The sequence below is a fragment of the Thermobia domestica genome, chromosome 18 (genome assembly GCF_964235325.1).
Source record: "Thermobia domestica chromosome 18, izTheDome1.hap1.1, whole genome shotgun sequence".
Lineage (NCBI taxonomy): Eukaryota > Metazoa > Arthropoda > Insecta > Zygentoma > Lepismatidae > Thermobia > Thermobia domestica.
In genome coordinates, this window is record NC_137471.1 from 178,131,449 (window position 1) to 178,156,091 (window position 24,643).

General features: G+C 32.9%; 1 protein-coding gene across 4 annotated transcripts in view; it reads right to left on the reverse strand.

Moving 5' to 3' along the window:
• The window catches only part of LOC145674903 (uncharacterized), a 157,566-nt gene that overhangs the window by 55,201 nt on the left and 77,722 nt on the right, over positions 1-24,643 (reverse strand). The window contains exons 6-8 of one of the 4 annotated variants that reach the window (XM_081745161.1): positions 18,183-18,206; positions 12,324-12,362; positions 6,207-6,230 (exon numbers count right to left, since the gene is read on the reverse strand). In XM_081745161.1, coding sequence (XP_081601287.1) covers positions 6,207-6,230; positions 12,324-12,362; positions 18,183-18,206 — 87 coding nt within the window. The remainder of the gene's footprint in view (positions 1-6,206; positions 6,231-12,323; positions 12,363-18,182; positions 18,207-24,643) is intronic. The other 3 variants (XM_081745162.1, XM_081745163.1, XM_081745164.1) reach the window with 3 other exon arrangements.

Consider the following 24,643-nt stretch of genomic DNA (forward strand, 5'->3'; position numbering starts at 1 on the left):
GGAGTAGCGTACCAGGTTAACAGTAAAGAGTGCGATATGAAGTACATAGGGGAAACAGGAAAGAGATTAGAAGAAAGGATAACACAACACAAGGAAGATACCAGATTAAAAAGATAGAACAACGCAATATATATACGCATTAAGGAAACGGGACATGAGCTAGATTGGGAAGGAATAAAAGGATTAGAAAGGGAGAAAAGGAATGTGATAAGAAAGTGGAAAGAAGCCCAATGATTAAGAAATATGGGAAGGAGAAGTTGATGAATTGGTCTAGCGGACTCGTGATACATGGATTATGGGAAAAGATAATAAACAAAATAGAAAGAAAGAATTAAAAGGATCAACACGAGCTGTTGGAGCTGGTGTACAATGGAGAAAAGCAGATGTGCAATAGTAGGGTAAAAATAGCCGAAAATTTCTCACAACCCAGAACTAAATACTATTGAAATGATCTTTTGCACTAACGTTAATGAGTATTGGTACTCTTCATAGGCGAAATGCTAAAGCATGGCACTGTGCGAAAATTGTTCTATGAGTGCTTGAATTTTGGACCACAATTTTCAACATTTTTTTTGTTTGGATTTATGTAACACATTTCATATAACCATAACTATTGTTTATGAATATATTTTATATATTTATTTTGTGTCTTTAATAATGTTTTAAATTATTAAATTGAAAATAATAATTATATTGTTGTATTTTTATTATATAGGGCGATTCAAAAGTTAGACACCCTAGGACAAATAGGTAAAATATATATGGAACATCCGTACCTAGCTAAAATTATTTTGTACTTTTACTTTATACATTTATTTTACTACTGTATAAAATATTCCCTGCTGTGGCATACATGCTACCTATATTTGCTGCGACAGGGCATAATATGTATGTTAAGTGTGAACTAATGATGCAGCAGTTACAAATTACACATCCGCGTCTATACGATCAGTTTCAAAACCATGGAAATCAAGTTTTCCGTCGAACATAAGAAAAATTGGAAGCAATTCCTCGGAACGTGCAATTGAACAGAGTACGATACCTGTTATCAAGAGTAGAGGAAGTTTAACCCGCGATCGTGGAATAACACAAAATACGTGGAACAAATGGATTCAAGGTGTACATATATTTGGAGATCTTTAACTGGAACTGAAGGCCAAGAGAGTGTACAACATTTTGAGCTATTGTCATCACGTATGAAGAGAGACCGGAGTAATCGAAGACTTATAATACAATGGCTGAATAAACATCAACCTTTTTCAGCATACGACTTATCGTTGCGTAATGTAGCCACGGTGTTATAGCAAGAGTTGGTGACAAAGTGAACTGTGACGATGTAGACGTTGTTGGTAATGGAATACAACAGACGTTGGATGGCAAACCTTGGAATACCGTTAGATTGAATAAGACTAACGAAGCAAAAGCATCACCGCATGTAGGAAGAGGAGTTCACATTGGTAATAGTATTCATTATTTGGACAAGTCAACTCTCATCTGACGACTTGCTAGGCTCGTTGAGCTCGAGCACACACCATCCCAGTATTTCGCACATGAACGCACTCTCACACCACCAAACACTGCACTAATTCATTCACTTATGAAAGGATTTGAGAGCCTTATACCGCAGGCATCTGAGGAACCTGAGCTATCAGTCATTCGTTATTGATGGTGGATGTTACTTCGACACGTAGTATGATCTAAACTCCATTTAGGGATGGATGTGCTTCAGTCATACTGCCAAATTTTTATATCAGCATTTTCATGTTTCATGCATAGTAGTATTTGACGAGTACCCTCCATCAAAGACCATGAGCATCAACGCCGAAGAATTCATCCTGCAGCACCCGATGTGAAAATTTCATTGAGCGCACTCTCATACGTGCGTTCCTCTCAATGTCTACAGAGTTGAGATCAAATGGCCACATCATCTACAGAGCACAAAATGATGATAACACGTTAATTATTTCGAGTCCAATTAGCATGGCTTGTAGGAAGAACAAGTTACAGATGTGGCTAATGACACAGATGTACTGGCGATGGTGCTGTATCACGCTGATGATTCAGTGGTAATATTTTCATGAAATCACTTGCAAAGAGAAAGAGGCATGAGCAGAAATCACTCTATGATGTCAGAAGTATCCAGCATCACAATGAACCACTAGTTTGCAGGCATCTCCTGTTCATTTATGCAGTTAGCAGGCGTAACAATGTCAGCATCCCACAAACAAGGAAAGGCAAAAGTTCTGAAGACAATTCAAAAGAACGTAACCTCTCAAGAATGTACAGAAGTACAATATTTCTTTCAGATATTTCTTCACTGGATTCAGTCTCAAAAGCAGGCAAGCAATTCCTCGTCATTTTGTATGGCTGTACACAAACTGACGATGTCCCTCTAGTTCGTTACCCAACCTACATGCGAATGACGGCAGTAGCGTCGAGACCCGTTCCCTAGTAGCTCCCACCCCGAGCCGTGCATTTTCATTCGTTAAGAACTTACATGCAAGTTCAGCAATGAACGACAGAAATAGATCCTCTTGAATGGGGTACGGTAATCAAAGGTCAGCAGCTTTATACAGAAACTACTGATGAACCTACAGCACCTGATTCCATCTTAAAAATTGTTCGTTGTCTGTGAAAAACACTAGGAAGAAAATTATGTAGTAGCACGAGCTGCTCCTCAGAAAATATAGATTAAAATTTCTGTCTGCATGTCGATACAGCTACGGTGATGGCTGCACTAATGGTCGTGAAAGCATAAAAATTTCCGTGAACGATTCATATTGCGAAGAAAGCTTCTAAAAAAAACTTAAATTCAGAATCAAACATTGTGCTAATGTGCGTCGGTATACTGGAGCACTGAAGTGTGGGTACCGTAAACTCTGAATTCGTGAACGAATCCGCAAGGAACGCAGGGTGTCGTGTGTGAATGCGTATGAGTACTGTATATAATGCAAAAAAGAATGTGGTGTTACAATAAGAATTCATACAAAAGTAGTGCTTATATTAAAGTAAATACACAATTAAACGTGGAAGCCTCTAGCAAGAAAAGTGATCAAAATTTGTTTTATTAGTGAACCGAACACAGAACGCGTCATTAAGACTCACATGTAAATAAATACTGGCAAGGAATGCAATCAAGTCAGCATATAGAAAATAACTTCACTAATAAAATAAATAAAACTGATCATTGGGTTGCAGTTACTTGCATACAAGGCTCAGAAACAAGAAATGAAAAATTGAAATTAAGGGAACATAAAGTGATAAGAGAATTCAAAGAATTATTTTGTGTTTAAATAAAATAATAAAGAATTGATACAGGGTAGAAAAAGGTTATGGAATATAAATCACACTAAAACAGAAATTAATACAGATATATTTTAATTACTTTTACAGTAAGGAGTCAGAGAACAACAATTCGAATTTTTAAAGTTGTCAGGGGCAGTATATTGAAAGCGCTGGAGAGATTTTCTTTTCACAAAATTACAAACTACGTTTGAAAATATTGAACTTTTATTCTCATCTATGTTTACCTCGCGCCTCAGATGCAAATTTTACCCATTTGTCCTATGGTACCGGACTTTTGAGTCACCCTGTGTATAACCATTTGTACCAATATTGAAACTTCAACACATTTTTATTATAAATTGCCACTGTCTTATTACGAACGAAATATATATTGCACTGCATGCATACAACAACTTTTGTGTGTACTAACTGATATTAATTCAACAGCAGCATTTGTTTCAAAACGCAATTTTGAGTTACAACTTCAACTTGGAATTTCTCGAATTTCGCAAAGTTCCAGATTTTAGCATTCACTGGTTAATTCACCCATAGCTACCTGATCTCATATCCCAAAGATTATTTCAATTGTATTTAGTTCCGGGTCAACCTCTAATTTTACCCTACTACAATAGTGAATAGAAAGTGCAAGTGACAAACACATAATTAACGGTTTCATAATAATTGTACAAAAAGATAAAATGACTACACTAATTAAAAATTTACTTCCTAGAGCCAATTAAAGGAATGACTGCAAAGCTTATGACACAAAATAAGTGACGAAAGTGTTGCTGAAGAAGAGAGTGATAATGAACAAGATACGAACGGTGATATTTTAATGATTTAATGTTGTATGCTTCCTATTTTCTTTTATTTTCACGTTTATAAAGTTGTTGATAGCTATGAGTATCAGACATTGTGTATCACGAAATATTTTCAAAAATGCAATTGAATAAATGAACAAAGCGCTGAGATGTTACAGGTGTTATGTTACATTTTATTACCGGTGTTACGTTGTATTCTGGCGAATCATGCACGTGTTATATGTTAGTCCTGCTACATAACATAATTTGGTGAGTTCTAGTCCCAATGCAGAGATTTGGAAACGATAAAAAGTCTATATAAACTGACATAGTTGTGAAAATGAATTCTCCCGGACTATACACTGTTTATCCTCCAGCCGCTTTAAATGTATATGTAAAGTGATAATATTTATTTTCCAAAGACGTCCCACTAATAATTCTACGGTAATTTGCTGTATACATATTTCACAAATATGAAAATTTTATATTAAGTTTCTGAAATTATAATTTCAGTTTCTGGACTTCATTTTTAGATAATTCTAGTGTGTATTTTTTTTATCTAAAGCTGTAAAAATGATCTAATACAGTAGTTCGAATTATTTTATTATGTGTGGCTTTTTTGCACTATACGTGGTTTAAATAATTAGAAACATTCCTTTCATGTGTTACCAAGTAGATTTTTAAACTTAATAATAATATCTCTAATAAAACCATTTGATACGATTTCCTGGTAGGGCCAACTAATTTCGCAAGATAATACCTTCATCCTTACTCCATGTAAAGTTACGATCATTTAAGTATTACATTAAAAGTTTCCGCGGTGGCGATGTTGATGATGCTATTCAAAAAAGTGGCATTGCATGACAATTTCCTTTATACCAAATAGCAAACAGAAAGCTGTGCACTTGATACTGCGGTTCAGTCCTATTTCTATCAGACTATTTCGTTATAATTCGATAGCTCTTACTGCCATTTGGGTAATTAGTATAGTCTAACTCATAATAAAATTTATCAGCTATTTGTATTTTTTTTACATGTTTGCTGCTAATATAGTACTTTGAGTAATGGAGCTTCTCTTTGATATGCGACTGCAAAAGTGTCAATGCGACGATCGCCAGCACAGCGAAATGTTCAAAATATTGTGAAAAGTTGAATACTTATTTTTAGGCCCTCCTATTCAATGTCTGTTTAAACATTTCATGTAATAAATCTCGAACTTTTATTATAACGATGACATTTTTCTTCTTTTCTGCCTATATTGCTTTTTGTGCATATTTTCTTTCAAAATCAAGTCCATCCTATTACGTAATATAAATAATTTAAAAATTACATTACTTTAATATTTAATTAGCCAAAGAACTTTACGATTTCATATATTTTCCTATCCTAGCATCACATGTCCATTCCTTGTCTTTCGATCGTGAAACAATGTATATATTTGTGTATCCGTTGAATTTATAACTGTGTTCCATTCTCGGTGGGAGTTGTTGCGGTAGGTACTCTAAGTTCAGTTAACCCAGAGTTATCCACCTTTTAAATATTTTTTGCACCTAAAGGGATACCAAACTTGATATCAAATCAAAATTATAACGGAAATATTTATAGAAAAAGCAACAAAGTATTTCGTAAAGAAAGCACAAACGTTTAAGAAGCAAAGAAAGTAGCAAAAAATAAGTAGAGAAAAAATCAATATAATGAAATTTTACAATAGAAATGTAAGTCTGAAGGTTCTCAACACTTCATTATATTGAGATTTTAAAATATAGTCTTACTTTCTGCTTCTTTCGATTTCCGAATATTGTTTCTATTTTAATGTGTTAAGTGTTGTTTAGAATTTTTTAATTATGAAGCGCTATTTTCCCAAAGAACACGAATAATGATATAGCAAAGGCGTTAATGAAGTAGGTCTTCCGCAAATACATTTTCTTGTATGTTCATTCTTAGCTATTATTTGATTTAACAGTCCAGTAGAATAATTTCTTATAGTTTATTAGACTGCAGAAATATCACAAAAACATAAGAAGCAATAGTCATAGTTTAATTTAATTTGGTTTAAAATTACATTTAACTTTCGTTAAATGTAACAATGTATCTTCATATATATATAATATTACTTCATACCTGATGTCGACCAGAGTTCTTTATCTGAAACAAATAGATATAAATCGTAAAAATAAAATGCTTGATTCTCCTAATGTTTATTAAATATTTAGGAAATATTTTTTTTATAATTTAAAGGGCTAGGAAGTAAAATTTAAATAAATGAGCTGACAATTTAGGGGTATTGGAGTAAATTTAAGTAATTTACTTCATAAAAAATATTTATATACTGTTTATTTATCATGCAAAATTTTGTAATAGTTTTATTACTGCGTATATTTACGTTACTTATATAGTCGCATCGGGGGTCATTTTTATATTTTTCTCGATGTACTATTTGTCTAGGAAATTTATATCAATCTGTGAACATCTTATTACCAGTATGTGACAGTGTATGAAGAAATTATTTTCGCATGGCTTTAGCATATATCGGAATGTAGTTAAATTGTCCCTAAAGTAATGGACGACTTTGGGAAATTTAATGGTATGTCACATTCTCTAATTTTCGAGGCAATTGGGAAAGAAGGTCTAAATATCCCATGCAATTCAATGCAATGTCACATATCAAAGGAAAGCTTCTGGCGTCTACATTTAGCTATATTTCGGAAACTAAACTACCTACACACTGTTCTATCATTCAATCGCAACCTATTCCATCTAATATTTCATTTTATCGGAAATGGAAGATATATTTAAGATACTTGAGGACAATCATCTCGGATTAGCTTAGGGACGTTATGTGATCTGATGACGTGCTACGGCGTCATAAGGACAATGACATGATTCCACAAAACATATTGGACAGAACGTTTAGGGAATTCAAATGTGTTACGAGGTCGAAAACTAAATTTAAGATACTAACGAATGTTTTGAATGTTTCTTAAATTCGTCCATCGCTCATTTGAACTTTATTATAGTCTTCCGTGCATAATATGTAAATATTCGAGATTTTCATTTGTTGCTATTCTCACAATCATTTGCTTTCAAGTTTGGTGAGTTGTTCCTCACTGAAGTAATAAGTGTATGTTTACCTATAGTCTACCAAATTTAAGTTAAATTATGTGTGAATTATTTCTAATCAAAACGGTAAATAATTGTACCATCAAGGCACTCAACTTTTAACAGAACTTACAGTTTCAACCCATAAGTTGCAGCTAAAAGTATTTGAACACACGAGAACAACAATGTGTGTCTTTATACAACTTATATAAATATGAATTTTCAGACCCCTCTTCCGAGTTTCTTCAAAGGACAGGGTTGATTTCCCGGTTTTCTATTGTATTTTAACTACTACAACACCTTTATTAAGGTGTGCAAAAGGGAATCTTATATCAAGCCATAAAGTACATTCTCCCGAATAAAGTCATATATTAAGTTAAACTTCAGTGCATAGTTTTCAAGAGTATCGACAAAACTATTTTTTATGACTGAAAGTGTTTGTTGCAATTAATAATTGGTAGCTTCTATTCTGCGGACATTGATTCTTCATTTGTGTACACATGGACCCAATATTCTAAATACGCTGTTAACTAGAAGATATCTATTGATGTTGTTCATCTAACGGTACGACATATAATACTAAAAATTATATATATATATATATATATATATATATATATATATATATATATATATATATATATATATATAGTTCAACAAATACTCCCATCACAATGTATTTAAAATTAAAACTACATATTTAGTACGTCATATTATAGTGTGCAATAATTTTCCGAGAAAACTTCACTGGGCACATTTGCGTGTAACATCTCTAGGTGTATTAAAAACAGGATGAAAATCAAAGTTGAACAAAAAGAAGTTATCGATGAGTTCACTTTTGAAACCCGTTTTATACAGTGTGTTCTATTTTCTTGAACATAGGACAACCATATTTAGAGTTCTATATTTTGCAAATTGTTATCCAGTACACGAGGTTTTTAATAGACCTTCGCAGTGTTAAACTTCAAATTGCGTATGTGTTATAGTTATGTTTAACGTATTCTGTTTTAGCTCTAAGAGTACGTTATGCTATATTAATGGTGACACTTGTAAAAGTGCCATGGAAAATTAATATTAATCTCTAAATATTTTTATGTCCATAATGAATCGGAACGAGGGTATTGTTACATCTTTTAAACGGCCTCTCTTTCTAAGGAGAAAGACCAATATAATGCGGGGTCTGGTTCAAATGTTCCCCTTGGTCTACCCACAGGATGGCTATCAGTAGTCAAATTAAAGTCTTTCAGGACCTAGAAAATACTATCCACAGATGCAACTATTTCAATATTTGGCTCCAGAGATCCAAAAGAAATCAGTTAAGGACAAGAAACCATTTCGTTTGATGACCACCTATAATTCATGTAGGATGTTGTTTAGTAAATTACATATTTCTTCAGTATCCTTGCTTAATGTATCAAGAATTAAGTTAACATAGACGTCCATTGCAACATAGAAGTCGACTAGGATTCTGCCACTGCGCGAAAGTTTGCACATAGGTCTGCTTAGTGTATAGTATGTGTTGGCATGGTTTACATTTTAAAAATAAGGAAACAGTGATTATAATAAGCAAATTCTTTGTGTCAAAAATATTAATTATAAATCTGTAACTATTACATAATTAAATAATTCCCGGAGCCTATTGAAACACTATCAAGCACCACAAAGGAATAGCTGCACAAATTTTATGGTGTACTGATTTAAACTGAAACAATGAAGCAGCAATGACTGTAGAACTGAAACGCGAAAAACAACGGACAATGATGAACTAACTGGAAGTCGAACTCTTTGGCAGAACGTAAGAGTACTTATAAATGAATGAGATTCAGTGTGGGTATTTAAAATTTTCCCAGGGATCATGAATTCAGTCATATATGCTCAGCCATCACATATTATATATATGCCATCATAAACCGACGTTTCGCGTTGTGTAAACGATTAACTGCTACTTCATAATGTATTGTTATACTAAGTTTGACAGGCAAACATACATTTCCTTCTTCGATTTACGTATAGTGAGACGTGTACACCACGTAAAGAAGTGTTTTGTTTCGCATTATATTCTCTCAATTAATATTGAACCCAGTAGTAGAAATAGATTTCCTTCACCATGGTTGTATAGTAGAGAGAGAATCGATTGAAAAGGAAATATTATTGGACGTTTCATTGATACAGAAAACTACTTCTTGCTATCCGTGACCTTTTTCTTTTTATACCGATCACTATTAAAGCTGGATGCATACGATTGCCACATCAACCTCTATCCTCTTTCTATTGTGGATTTTGTTCTAAATGAACATTGTTAAATCCGAGATGGCTTAAATCTGAAACTTCTGGTTTGAATAGGGGGTTAAGGGAAAATGTATCTATTATTCTTAGAGCACCAAATTTATTTTTAATTGAAACCTTTCCCGTTATCTCTTATTGTCTGTGAAATCAACCGATAGTTGGGCCGGACTTCTGCTGTTTTCGGTACTTCTACTGTGGACATTGAAAGCAGAAAACCGTTATTCCGTATGCATAAATGACTGTTATTGCTCTACAGTGATCGATGTAGAAACTGGTAATTGAATATTTTTGTTACTGTCGGTTTGATAATTACCTCGGTAATCGAACTTTATTTCTAACTTTTGACTTGATACATTTTCAATAAATTTGATGGTGAACTACCAAGTAATCCTAAAAATGTTTCCGTCATTCGGAGTAATGGATATATAGACGCGAAATATAAAACGGAGATTTACGAAAACAACTCCTAGACACGATTTGTACCTAATTGTATTACTTTACTCTGAAAAAGTAAAAGTTTTTCCATTTTTCTGTAATCACGAAGATTCGACACCTGGGAAAGGTGCCGGTTGTGAAAATAGAATCAGTTCAAACGGGCACAATTTTTCTATCAGGGTGAAATTCATAGCATTCTTCCGTCAATACTCACACTTTAACACAGTTTAGTAACAAGTTAGTAGCATTTAAGTACCCTTTAAGACAGAGAAAGGAAGAATACTCAGTTAAGTATTTTCTTTCGTGTTTGAAAAATCGTCGGATATAAACAGCAAATTAGTTACTGACTTTCAAAACATGGCTTTCTTTGATGACAGAAAGAAGGAAATGAATCACAAAATCACAAACTGTAAAGTAATGTCGGCAGAAAAAGTTTGCTTTCTTAAAATAAAATTACCCAATGGGATTCCAACCATGTTCAAAAGTTTTGAATCCAAACAGAACGAAAAAATTATACACGGTCGGATATCGAAATAAATTTTTAAATCGTCTTCCAAGTATATTGATAACGAGGAAACTCCTTAAAATCTTCCTTGTTTCTCTTACAATTTTCTTTGGGTTAAACAGTGTGTGTGTTTTCTACTATACGTTCTTTGCATTGTCTAAGGTACTATTTTGCTCGAATACTAACATTACATTAAGCACTGGACAATGATCTAAATATTTCAAATAACAAATATGTGTGTTGGGAATACTCTTTTCATCTTATGGCTTTCCTTCACATAACTTCGAGCGCATTATTACCATGCTCATAATGTAAGAAAGGCACGCATTTATATTTTGGAGAAATGAACATACAGTAATATACGTGCTTCAAAACTTAAGAATTAAGATGGAAAATTTATAACATTCAGAACATTCGGTTTGAGCATTGTAGAAACTATCAAATACAAATGTTCAGTCAATTATACTGTGCAACAGTGAATTTTATACAGAAATGTAAATGGTCATCCTTTATTGATTTTTGGGCGTTGAACACGAAACTTACAATAGAAATGTGCTCCAAGCTAAGATTTTCTTGTAATCACCAATTTACATGTTACATATAACGTTATAATAATGAAATTGTAAAGGAAAAAGTTACAAAACATTGAAATGATTACGGAAATAAAAATAGCTATTCTTTATAATTTCTCGGACGCTGAACAATAAAATGACAATGATAATATCCTTATAGATCAGATTTAGTGGTAATTGCATAATGTACCTTTTGCATATAACGCTATTATAATGAAATTGTAAAGGTAAAAGTCACCGAATATGCAAATGATTCAGTAAATACAAATATTAGTCCCTCACATTTTTTTTGGCGTTGAACACAAAAAAAAGCAATAAATACGTGTTCAGAATTCAGATTTAGTAGTAGTTACACAATTCACATTTTGCATATAATGGTATGATAATGAAACACTAAAGATAAAAGTAACAAACATTAACACAATTACCGAACTGTATCTTATAAATGTTTGGATACTGAATATGAATATCAAAATATAACGTCCTCCTTGCCCACTATCGGTATAAGATCACTCTTAACATTTTGCATATAGCGCTACAGGACAAGACCTCTTTTAATAAAAGTTACCTAAAGTAACTGTTTTAAACACGTCATCTCTTTGCTTGTTTCTTGTGAGGAACTTCTGGGGCATCTCTTAGAATCATTCAGCAGAAATCCGCTAACATGAAACTGACGAGTTTCCTTTGTAATATTGTTCCATCGCAGAAATGCCCTGCTTAAATCGTTCTCCTTGCTCGTCACGGAAAGATCGATAATTCACTGGAAAAACATCAAGGTGAGCATGAAAGAAATGAATTTGACATATTTCACGCAAGTTTCTTGTAGGCAATAGCAATTCTTGTACCAATTTTTTTGTAATTTTTGGCTCGGTGGTTGCCCAAGAATCTGGTACAAACATTGCAGAAACAATGCTACGAACGGTGCTCATTAGCACTGAGAATAGATTCAAAAACCTCAGCTCCGCATTAGAATTACCGACATTAACTGGAGCAAGTTGCAACTTGCAATCATTTGTTCACGTGATTCATGACACGCTCCCAATAGCTGTTGATAGCGTACAACGTTGCCAAGTCGAATATGCAACAAATATTTGTCAAGAACGACATTTTGTATCTTGTAAAACAGTACTTTAAATCATGTATTTGTAATGCTCCATAACTTCATATGCAAAATATAAAAGGCTAAATTACTCAGAAACCTGAGCCACGAGAGAATTCTAAGTTCCATGTTTGCGTTCTGTGGCAAAAAATGAATAGAGAACGGTTACTTTCGTTTCTGTAAAAAAATAATAATAAAAAGTAAAAAAGAAGTTTATAAAAATGTTCAGTTTCATTCCTTACCATGTACAGGGTCTCCTTTTGAAGGCAGCCCAGGTTTCTCTGAAATTATTTCAATTGTTCATTAACAATAATATTTAATATGTATATTTATCAACAATAACCTAATACTATATGACTAACACAAGTTCGATACAAGTAGAGAATTGAAGTTGGTAGGTGTATGTCTATTTCACAAGACACAGTATTGTATTTAAAAAGGTCTGGGTTGTAATTAAATTGGCATTTTATTTTGCACAAGTTAATTGAACTTGCGAAAGTTTTTCTTCAGTTAGGAAGATGCTACTGTGCAAGAAGTTGTGAAGAAACTGAAATGTGTAACAAGGAAAGTAGTCAAATAAATTCAAAGTTACCCATTAGATAGGACTAGCATAGCAGACAGTGTCAATTCTACATTGTTAAAGTCATTCTCTTACATCTCCGCTACTGTCAAGAGGAAAATTATGATGAAGTTTCTGAGTTTGTCATAGTTTAATCAGAATCATATCATCAACTGTTGCTATCAAACAAAACTTGACTTATTAGTTTATTTTCCTCATTTAATTTGGATCGCATTGCACTATTATGAGTATATTGTATTGTATAATAAAGTTCCTACTTCTAACAAGTTTTCAGGTAGGATTGCAGCCAAAAGTGATATAAGTTCAATAGGATTGAATTTCAAGGACGGTAATATAATTGTATGGTGCAATAACTTGGATATGCACCAAATGTAGAACAATAAATATTCATGGTATGGCAGAGACCATACAACATTGGGTCCCATTACATGATAGCATTCATCAGGAAATACCAGTTCCAAAGTTGAGCTTTTTCACTCCAAACTTTTAACGTAAGTTACTTTTCGATTTTTTATTGTTGCCTTATTGCATTTCCAATTAGTAGAAGGTCCTCTATTTCAGGATTAACTCTCCGAGATGGAAAATATTTTAATGAAACACTATAACCGGAAATCCGTGTGAGTTCTGTTATTAAATAATTCTTCATTGATTAATATATGAGATTAAGTGTTTGTCACCAGTGGAGTAGTCTGGATATATGAGTAAAATAGGAAGGATAAGAAGAAATCTACGCGGTACTTTATTTGGTGCTCTTCTTCCCGTACTGAAATTATAGAGATTGCGCCTTGTATCAAAAACTGTAGAGAGATTTTTCATATTTCTGCGGATGTGCAACTGTGCAAACTAATTGTGAAAATAACATTGCATAATCTGATCGTTGAAACCATTTCGTTGCAATGCCATTGATGATATAAACTTTGATTTTATTTAGGGGAAATATTAGTAGCTTTATGGAGAAAACAGGTTTTTGAGGATTCCTGAATCCTACAGTGGTGTTACTAATGTGTTATGAGAAATATGATCAAAAGTAGTATCTAACATGTCTTCTACTACAGATGGAAAATGCAAGGCCGGTTGACATGAGAACTCTTTTATAAAAGAAAGAACATATTTCTTGACGGTTCAGATACCTGGACGATCAGCTACTTGACTAGTATAAGAAGCAATCTTAGATAAGATATTCTTAGGCAAAGGGCAGTCTTGTAAAAGGGTGGGTAACTTCACATCCTATCTGCAACATTGTGTTTATGTAAATTGATATGATGTTCAATATTCCATCTTAGAATGTGGAGTGAGAAACACGTAAAGCTGTCAGCGCTCGATGGCAAAATTTATATGAATATGTTTGAAAGAATATAAACCTTATCCTCAGTACATAACTCCTCTGATGGTTAAAGTAAAATGCATTGTAAACGAGCCAGTGGACAGAAATCTGTTAAAAGTTGTCAATGTGTAAGATACACTTTAACATAGTTTGTGGTAAACCTGCTTTAGCCTTTAAACTGAAACTCGCATATGAACTGTACGACACTATCTGTAACTAAGCTGTCAAGTTTTCAGCATGCTATCAGTATTGAAACGTGAAGTTTGGTAAGAAACAATTGTATGATATGGGCAAGGTATATTTGCGGCTATTAATTATCACTCAATACAAGAACTAATATATGTACACTGTTCTTCAAAATGAACTTTCTCCATTATTGATTTCTTATTCGATGAAGACTGTAATGTTTAAAAAGAAAACAAAGCTTACTGGAAAACGAGCTGGCGATTATAGCTTCAAGAGACACGAGAGCAGATAATAAGTCAGTAGATGGAAATGCGTTAATGTATTATGGAGAGAATGTATTGGAATTACAATATCTAATCTTGATTCTAACATATAACATGATAAAGCCAATCACATCTATCCATGATACGAACATCAATCATCGACAACTATAAGACTTAGTAAAATGTTATGAACGTGGAAGGCGTTCAAGTCACTATAAAATCCAACTTTTTTTGACTATGTTCACAATATTGCCCAATGAACTGTAGTACTTGCCCAATCAAGTACAATATTCTTATTTCATATATTTTTTACATGTCATTGTGTTTAAATACGATTTATAAATTCCGGTTGTAGGAAGTATACCCATAAGGAAACAGACTTTACACTCATTAGTTTCACTTTGTAAATTTTTAAAAATAAAGAGAAAAGCGTGCAATATTTAAGTTATGTAGATGGAAGAGAATTATTTGTACTGTTCGTATAAGAAAAATACAGTTCTCGGTATGGAAAAGTTTATTTGCTGGTGCTTGACAATATTGGCAGTGAAATGTGGCTAGGTAACTTTACATCGTCTCAAAGGACGTAATTTAGTCAGTTGTCCCTACTGAAAACGCAAAACCTCCTTGTACCTACTAGGAAAGAGGAAAAGAAGGAAAGATAACATAGAAATACTGTGACACTTATTAAAGGGAAACGGATATAGAAGAGAAGATATAGAAGAAAGAAACAGACGAAGAAAAGAGCAAGAGGCAGAGAAAGAAGGAAAAAGATGGTTTGGCATTGAAAGTTTAGGTGAGTAAACTGAGATCCTGAAGAATCTGTTGAGGAAAGAAGGGATTAAAACTTACAGGGAAGGAAGGAAAGAGGGTAATAGACTTAGTGAGAGATAAAAGAAAGAACAAAGAAAAGGAGATATTTTCAGAAGAGAAAGGAGTAGCGTACCAGGTTAATAGTAAAGAGTGCGATATGAAGTACATAGGGGAAACAGGAAAGAGATTAGAAGAAAGGGTAAAACAGCACAAGGAAGATACCAGATTAAAAATATAGAACAACACAATATATATACGCATTAAGGATACGGGACATGAGCTAGATTGGGAAGGTATAAGAGGATTAGAAAGGGAGAAAAAGAATGTGATAAGAAAGTGGAAAGAAGCCCAATGATTAAGAAATATGGGAAGGAGAAGTTGATCAATTGGTCTATCGGACTCGTGATATATGGATTACGGGAAAAGATAATAGACAAAATAGAAAGAAAGAGTTAAAAGGATCAACACGAGCTGTTGGAGCAGGTGTACAATGGAGAAAAGCAGATGTTCAATAGTGAATAGAAAGTGCAAGTGACAAACACCTAATTAACGGTTTCATAATAAGTGTACAAAAAGATGAAATGACTACACTAATTAAAAATTTACTTTTTAGATCCAATTAAAAGAATGACTGCACAGCTTATGACACAAAATAAGTGAAGAAAGTGTTGCTGAAGAAGAATGTGAAAATGAACGAAATAGCAACGGTGATATTTTAATGATTTAATGTTGTATGCTTCCTATTTTCTTTTATTTACACGTTTATAAAGCTGTTGATAGCTATGAATATCAGACATTGTGTATCACGAAATATTTTCAAAAATGCAATTGAATAAATGAATGAAGCGCTGAGATGTTACAGGTGTTATGTTACATTTTTCGACACGTTGTATTCTGGCGGTTCATGCACGTGTTATATGTTTGTCCTGCTACATAACATAATTTAGTGAGTTCTAGTCCCAATGCAGAGATTTGGAAATGATGAAAAGTTTATATAAACTGACATAGTTGTGAAAATGAATTTTCCCGGACAATACATTGTTTATCCTCCAACCGCTTTAAATGTATATGTAAAGTGATAATATTTATTTTCCAAAGACGTGCCACTAATAATTCTATATTAATTTGCTGCATACATATTTCACAAATATGAACATTTTATATTAAGTTTCTGAAATTATAATTTCAGTTTCTGGACTTCATTTCTAGATAATTCTAGTGTGTGTTTTTTATATAAAGCTGTAAAAATGATCCAATACAATAGTTCGAATTAGTTTCTTATGTGTGGCTTTTTTCTACTATACGTGGTTTTAATAATTAAAAACATTCCTTTCATGTGTTCCCAAGGAGATTTTTAAACTTAATAATAATATCTCTAATAAAACCAGTTGATACGTGTTCTTAGTTATGGCAACTAATTTGGCAAGATAATACCTTCATCCTTACTCTATTCAAAGTTACGATCATTTAAGTATTACATTAAAAGTTTCCGCGGTGGCGATGTTGAAGATGCTATTCAAAAAGTGGCATTGCATGACAATTTCCTTTATACCAAATAGCAAACAGAAAGCTGTGCACTTGATACTGCGGTTCAGTCCTATTTCTATCAGACTATTTCGTTATAATTCGATAGCTCTTACTGCCATTTGGGTAATTAGTATAGTCTAACTCATAATAAAATTTATCAGCTATTTGTATTTTTTTTTACATGTTTGCTGCTAATATCGTACTTTGAATAATGGAGCTTCTCTTTGATATGTGATTGCAAAGGTATTAATGCGACGATCGCCAGTACAGCGAAATGTTCAAAATATTGTGAAAAGTTGAATACTCAATGTCTGTTTAAACATTTCATGAAATAAATCTCGAACTTTTATTATAACGATGACAATTTTCCTCTTTTCGCCTATATTGCTTTCTTTGCTTATTTTCTTTCAAAATCAAGTCATCCTATTCCGCAATATAAATAATTTTATGATTACATTAATTTAATATTGTAGTGATACTGTAGCTGTTTTCATATGTCTATATAATCGGTGAAACAGAACGGTAATTTTAAAATAGCCCATAAGCTATTAAATAAATTTTGCGCATATTCCAAAGAACAAAATAATATTGTTGGTTAGCAACGCTGTTGGCCAAATAGGATACCACAGTTTTGAATTAGCCAAAGAACGTTACGATTTCATATATTTTCCTATTCTAGCATCACATGTCCATTCCTTGTCTTTCGATCGTGAAACAATGAATATATTAGTGTATCCGTTGAATTTATAACTGTGTTCCATTCTCAGTGGGAGTTCTTCCGGTAGGTACTCTAAGTTCAGTTAACCAAGAGTAATCTACCTCTTAAATATATTTGGCACCTAAAGGGATACCAAACTTGATAACAAATCAAATTTATAACGGAAATATTTATAGAAAAAGCAACAAGGTATTTCGTAAAGAAAGCACACACATTTAAGAAGCAAAGGAAGTAGCAAAAAAATAAGTAGAGAAAAAATCAATATAATAAAATTTTACAATAGAAATGTAAGTCTGAAGGTTCTCAATATTTTATTATATTGAGATTTTAAAATATAGTCTTACTTTCTGCTTCTTTCGATTTCAGAATATTGTTTCTATTTTAATGTGTTAAGTGTTGTTTAAAATTTTTTAATTATGAAGCGCTATTTTCCCAAAGAACACGAATAATGATATAGCAAAGGCGTTAATGAAGTAGGTCTTCCGCAAATACATTTTCTTGTATGTTCATTCTTAGCTATTATTTGATTTAACAGTCCAGTAGAATAATTTCTTATAGTTTATTAGACTGCAGAAATATCACAAAAACATAAGAAGCAATAGTCATAGTTCAATTTAATTTGGTTTAAAATTACATTTAACTTTCGTTAAATGTAACAATGTATCTTCATATATATATAATATTACTTCATACCTGATGTCGACCAGAGTTCTTTATCTGAAACAAATAGATATAAATCGTAAAAATAAAATGCTTGATTCTCCTAATGTTTATTAAATATTTAGGAAATATTTTTTTTATAATTTAAAGGGCTAGGAAGTAAAATTTAAATAAATGAGCTGACAATTTAGGGGTATTGGAGTAAATTTAAGTAATTTACTTCATAAAAAATATTTATATACTGTTTATTTATCATGCAAAATTTTGTAATAGTTTTATTACTGCGTATATTTACGTTACTTATATAGTCGCATCGGGGGTCATTTTTATATTTTTTTCGATGTACTATTTGCCAAGGAAATTTATATCAATCTATGAACATCTTATTACCAGTACGTGACAGTGTATGAAGAAATTATTTTCGCATGGCTTTAGCATATATCGCAATGTAGTTAAATTGTCCCTAAAGTAATGGTCGACTTTGGGAAATTTAATGGTATGTCACATTCTCTAATTTTCGAGGCAATTGGGAAAGAAGGTCTAAATATCCCATGCAATTCAATGCAATGTCACATATCAAAGAAAAGCTTCTGGCGTCTACATTTAGCTATATTTCGGAAACTAAACTACCTACACACTGTTCTATCATTCAATCCCAACCTATTCCATCTAATATTTCATTTTATCGGAAATGGAAGATATATTTAAGATACTTGAGGACAATCGTCTCGGATTAGCTTAGGGACGTCATGTGATCTGATGACGTGCTACGGCGTCATAAGGACAATGGAATGATTCCACAAAACATATTGGACAGAACGTTTAGGGAATTCAAATGTGTTTCGAGGTCGAAAACTAAAATTAAGATACTAACAAATGATTTGAATGTTTCTTAGATTCGTCCACCGCTCATTTGAACTTTTATTATAGTCTTCCGTGCATAATACGTAAATCTTCCAGATTTTCATTTGTTGCTACTCTCACAATCATTTGCTTTCAAGTTTGGTGTGTTGTTCCTCACTGGAGGAATAAGTGTATTTTTACCTATAGTCTACCAAATTTAAGTTAAATTATGTGCGAATTATTTCTAATCAAAACAGTAAATAATTGTAGTATCATGGCACTTAATTTTTAACAGAAATTACAGTTTCAACCCATAATGTGCAGCTAAAAGTATTTGAACACACCAGAAGAACAATGTGTGTCTTTATACACTTATATAAATATGAATTTTCAGACCCCTCTTCCAAGTTTCTTCAAAGGACAGGGTTGATTTCCCTGTTTTCTATTGTATTTTAACTACTACAACAACTTTATTAAGGTGTACAAAAGTGAAGCTTATATCAAGCCATAAAGTACATTCTCCCGACCAAAGTCATATATTAAGTTAAACTCCAGTGCATAGTTTTCAAGAGTATCGACAAAACTATTTTTTATGACTGAAAGTGTGTTTGTCACAATTAATAATTGGTAGCTTCTATTCTGCGGACATTGATTGTTCATTTGTGTACTCTATGGACCCTATATTCTAAATACGCTGTTAACTAGAAGATATCTATTGATGTTGTTCATCTAACGGTACGACATATAATATTAAAAATTATATATATATATATATATATATATATATATATATATATATATATATATATATATATATATATATATATATATATATATACGAGGGTTGGGGCAAAAGTCATGGCAACTATTTTTTTCTTGCAGATATGTGAGCGGATCACAAACTTCTATGTGTCATGTGGAAGTTCTGCAGGCATAGTGTGTATGCAGAACAACAGATGGCTCTGTGATAGCTGGTAGTAGCACAGCGAGGTCTGTGAAATCAGTCAGTTGGTGAGTGTCGTGCGAGATGGAAGTAACCCGTGTTGAGCATCGCGCTTACATCAAAATAGCCGTTCTCCGAGGCTGAAATGCGATGGAATGTCACAGTGAATTATTGGAAGCGTTTGAGAATAATGACCTAACATACCGGACAGTAGCACGGTGGTTAGGAAAGTTTCAGCAAAGACGTGTGTCAACCAGTGATGAGGAACGTTCGGTATGTTCTGTCAGTGTGCGGACCGACGTGGCACGTGCCGTCATCGAGCAGCTCCTGTGTGAAGACATACGATGGAGGCTACTGGAGTTAGCGGAGGCAAGTGGCATTGAGAAACGCACCGTCCACAGGATATTGCGTAATGAGCTGCAACTACGCAAAATCGCATTGCTGTGGGTACCGCATGCACTGACGAAAGTTCAAAGGTGGATTTGCTATGCAATATGCTCCGACCACTTTGCACGCTGGCAACAGGACGGCGATCAATTCTTGTCACGAATAATCGCCATCGATTAATTTTGGGCCATGGCATACGAACCAGAACTGAAACGTCAGTCCGCAGAGTGGTAACATGCTGGATCACCAAGGAGGCAGAAGTTCCGTCAGAATCCTTCTCCAGTCAAATTGATGGTGATCGTCGCGTTTGACGTCAGGGGTGTCGTTGTTTGTCACTTTATTCCACATGGCAGAACAGAGACCGCACAGTACTACAGGGACTTCCTGGTGCGACAGGTACGACCTGGCATTCGGGAGAAACGTCCGGATCTTGTGGACAGTGCAATAATTCTGCACGACAATGCACAACCACATAAAGCAGATTGTGTATGCAGCTACTGCGACATTGGAAATGGGCAGAATTGGAGCACTCTCCTGACATATCGTGCTGTGACTTTGATCTCATTCGAAAGATTAAGGAACCACTATGTGGTAGGCGGTTTGCAACAGGCGAGGACATTGCTAATGCTGTGGGCGAACAGGTGACCCGATTCACACATGGTTCGGCAAATGCTGAAACGGATGGTATTCAACGTCTCCCACATCGTTGACAGCGTGTGGTGCAAGTAGCAGGGGACTACTTTGAGTGTCTTTAGGCCCGGATTTTTCATCTCAACTGTATGCGTACTGTGTTGTCTCTCTTTTGCACCGTGAAGGTCATACTGCCCTGTATACTACCTTAATAATTTAGTATATTACGATATGTCAGTGGTATTCATTGTCCACACATGTAGTTAACACCTTGTCCTCTCGTCTATATATGTCAGATTTTCCAACCGGACTGGTATCTTCAAGAAAAAAAAGTTGCCATGACTTTTGCCAACCCTCGTATATATATATATATATATATATATATATATATATATATATATATATATATATATATATATATATATATATACTAAAACTTACACACATGTTACTTTGAATCATGAAAGGATAAGATAGAGAAACAAATGGACTGAAAGTCGTTAAAAGTAACTATTTTTTTATTTTTTGGCGTGGACTGGTAGCTAACGTATTAAAATCCCGCGCTTTAAATTAAGTTTCGAATTTCCTTGACAGCAACATTTTTAACGTTTGCTGTTCTCATTCTTGAACATTATTGGAAAATTGTAGCAAACTTAATAGGATGCTATATATGATCAAATAAACACCAAACAATACAAAAGTAGTGACTTTTCTATCTTGTTATATAAGTGTTAGTTCTGCCTGTGTCGCTGCTACAAATTTTATACATATAGGATAGGTATTACAGAAAGTGAAGTTTCCGATTAAAATATTTCTGTAGAGGATTTTTCCAACTTCAAGTGAAAACATATTTCTATGTAGACTGACAAAATAATGTTATAATATGAAATTATATTTAGTAAATTTGTAATAAAAGTTTCCGATTCAGCTCATTTACATAGTATGGTATGGTAATAATATGATAATATTACATAATTCAGCTCAAAGTGTCTCCTCAAATTATTGTTACACTTTAGAACACTACTACACCTGATACACACATGTTTGTTCATTTTCATTTAGTGACAATTCTTGTGTACCTTAAGGAAACAACTGAAATACTCAACGACATCGTAACAAAGCAAATGAAATAATTAGAGGTTTAATTTCAGAACAAAGGTTATTCATATCACCTCCGGGAAAATAACATTTGGATTGATGATAACGGCACGATTTCAGGAATTTCTGTGTCCGTGAATAACACAAAAGCGTTTTCATGAATATCCTGGCAATACAGAGAATGCAGGGATTCTGAAACATATCCCAAAAATGCTTTACAAAGACTGAAAATCTACGAGTTCAGTTGCTACCATTCAGTTATTAGATATGAGTTCTAATAGCTGAAGTGTTGCAAAGATAAAAAAAAGTTAATTTGATATGCATCGACCCTTCTCTTACTTTAAAGTCACTTACGCCTGCGAGTTAAGAATTAAAACGGGATGTGCATTTGTATGCATCTAGAATAGCAAAGAGCTTCACTCTTTGACACCTAGGTAAATTTTCTAGGTATTCTTCCTTTATTCACTTGAATGTTCTCATTCCTAGTTGTTACTCTGGGAAGGTATTTCGGTATCTAGTATGTTTAAAACTCAAATATACATTATTTACTTACATTACAATGTAGTACAGTAAATGTGTTACTCATTTTAGCATTATCTGTTTAATAATAACATTCCACTGTATCTTGTATTCTAAGCGTTTTACTGTTCTCCAACTTTGTTCCCGAATGGCGAAAGCAAACGAACAAGTGTAATTGATGTCAATAAGATTCAAATCCTAGGTAAGTACGTAGAAATTCAGTACGCTAACCACGCCACTAACAGGTAAAAGAAATTTATTTTTGTTAACGTTTAACTTCACACTCTCTTCCTTCCTGATTCTTTGCCGATTTCCAAGAATATGTATGCGTATTTCTTTTAAGAATATTGTGTCATTGCTAGGACCATGTGTGTGTCATTACTGGAAAAGCAAACAGGAGCAGATACAATATTCTGGTTAATAGAGTATATTTTATATAATGCGTATACAGTAAATAACTGAACTATCTGTTCTAGCAGCATAAAGCCTGCCAAACATTAGTAGCACCAAACGATATATATGTTTGAAGCGCTATAAAAATTAGTATTTAACGATTTTATCAGAAACTACAAATTGGAATTTAACTTCATATGGCATTTTGTTGCGGACGATGTGATATTATATCATTTAGCATAGAAGACTAAATGTTTTTTCACGGGATATGAATACATTAATATAGTCCATAAATCATGGAGGGTATACGTTTGGCCACTCGATTAATTTAAGAATTGTTAGAACATAAATTTCGGTAAATGTTAACTTGGATTTGAGTTTGTACTTTTATAAAATTAATTGATCTTGCTTGTCCCTTTCTATTGGAAAAAATACAAAAATATATACGTAATTAATATGTATTAGCATGTGATAAGTAATTGACCTCCTCATTGATGAGGCATAATTCAATAATATGATTATATCAAAGAATCCAAGGGCCAATTCCCTAAAAGCTTGAAGAAATTCGTACGATTAACTCTTAAGTTAGGGAATTATCTTCAAAGTAAAGTTTATAACAAAAACAGCTTCACACTTTGAACCTTAAGATTTGTAGAAGTGGATCACAATTTAATCATTAGTACAATCTGGTTGGTTGAACTTCGTTGTAAGATGGTAGGTTAATATGTTTGGCATATCAACGTCAGAAGTTGTAGTCATGACAAATATTTAAATCATTGCCGAAGTCGAACATAAGAAAACCATCTCTTTTGTTTTAGTTAGAACCGGATAGTCTTATAGTTAATCTTCAAATGTTTTACATATCAAAATATTTATGTACGAGATGTTATTTGAAAATCCTATATTTGAATTATTTAATCAGAAAATATCTTCTCGGAAAGTTCTTACACCCACTGATTCATTTGTTTGAAAACAGCTCACATTTTAGTATTAAAAATTTTCTGTGATTTTTTTTTGATCTTATTGAAATTTCTTTGTTAGAAAACTTGCACTCACTACAAATTTCAGTTCAAAAAATTATTTACACTTTCAGAAAAATCATGAAATTGTTTTTAATTGTTTTTCATATAATTACAATTATAATTATCTTGTAAATATTTACGCTCATGGAAACTTTAAGTCTGATAATTTTGTTTTAAATGTTTTATTTGAAATTTCTTGGTGGCAAGTTTTATTGTTTCCAAATGCTTTTCAAAAACTTTCAATTTAAAGTGTTTTATAATTAGCAAAATCTCTCTGAATATTTGGAAGTAGTTTAGTTTTTTTTAAAAAAAAACTTCTCTCCTGAATTTTGTAGCTGAAAATTTTTGTTATTATATTAGTTCCTCAATTTTGTTTTAATAAATTCGTTTGAAAATTGTACATTCTGAGATTACTATTGAACCCATTGAAAAAAAGAAACAAATGAAGTTTTCACATAGAATTTTAAAAGAATATATTGGTTAAAAATTCTTGTACTCAAGAAATGCTTGATTTGGGAAGTTTTAAAGTGAATACCAGTCTAAGAAAAATGACTATTTCTAAACATTCGCCAAGACTACACATTAAATAGCTAAATATATCACAACACTATACATTAAATAGTTACTAATTGCTTATAAAATGTTGAGTGTGAAAATGC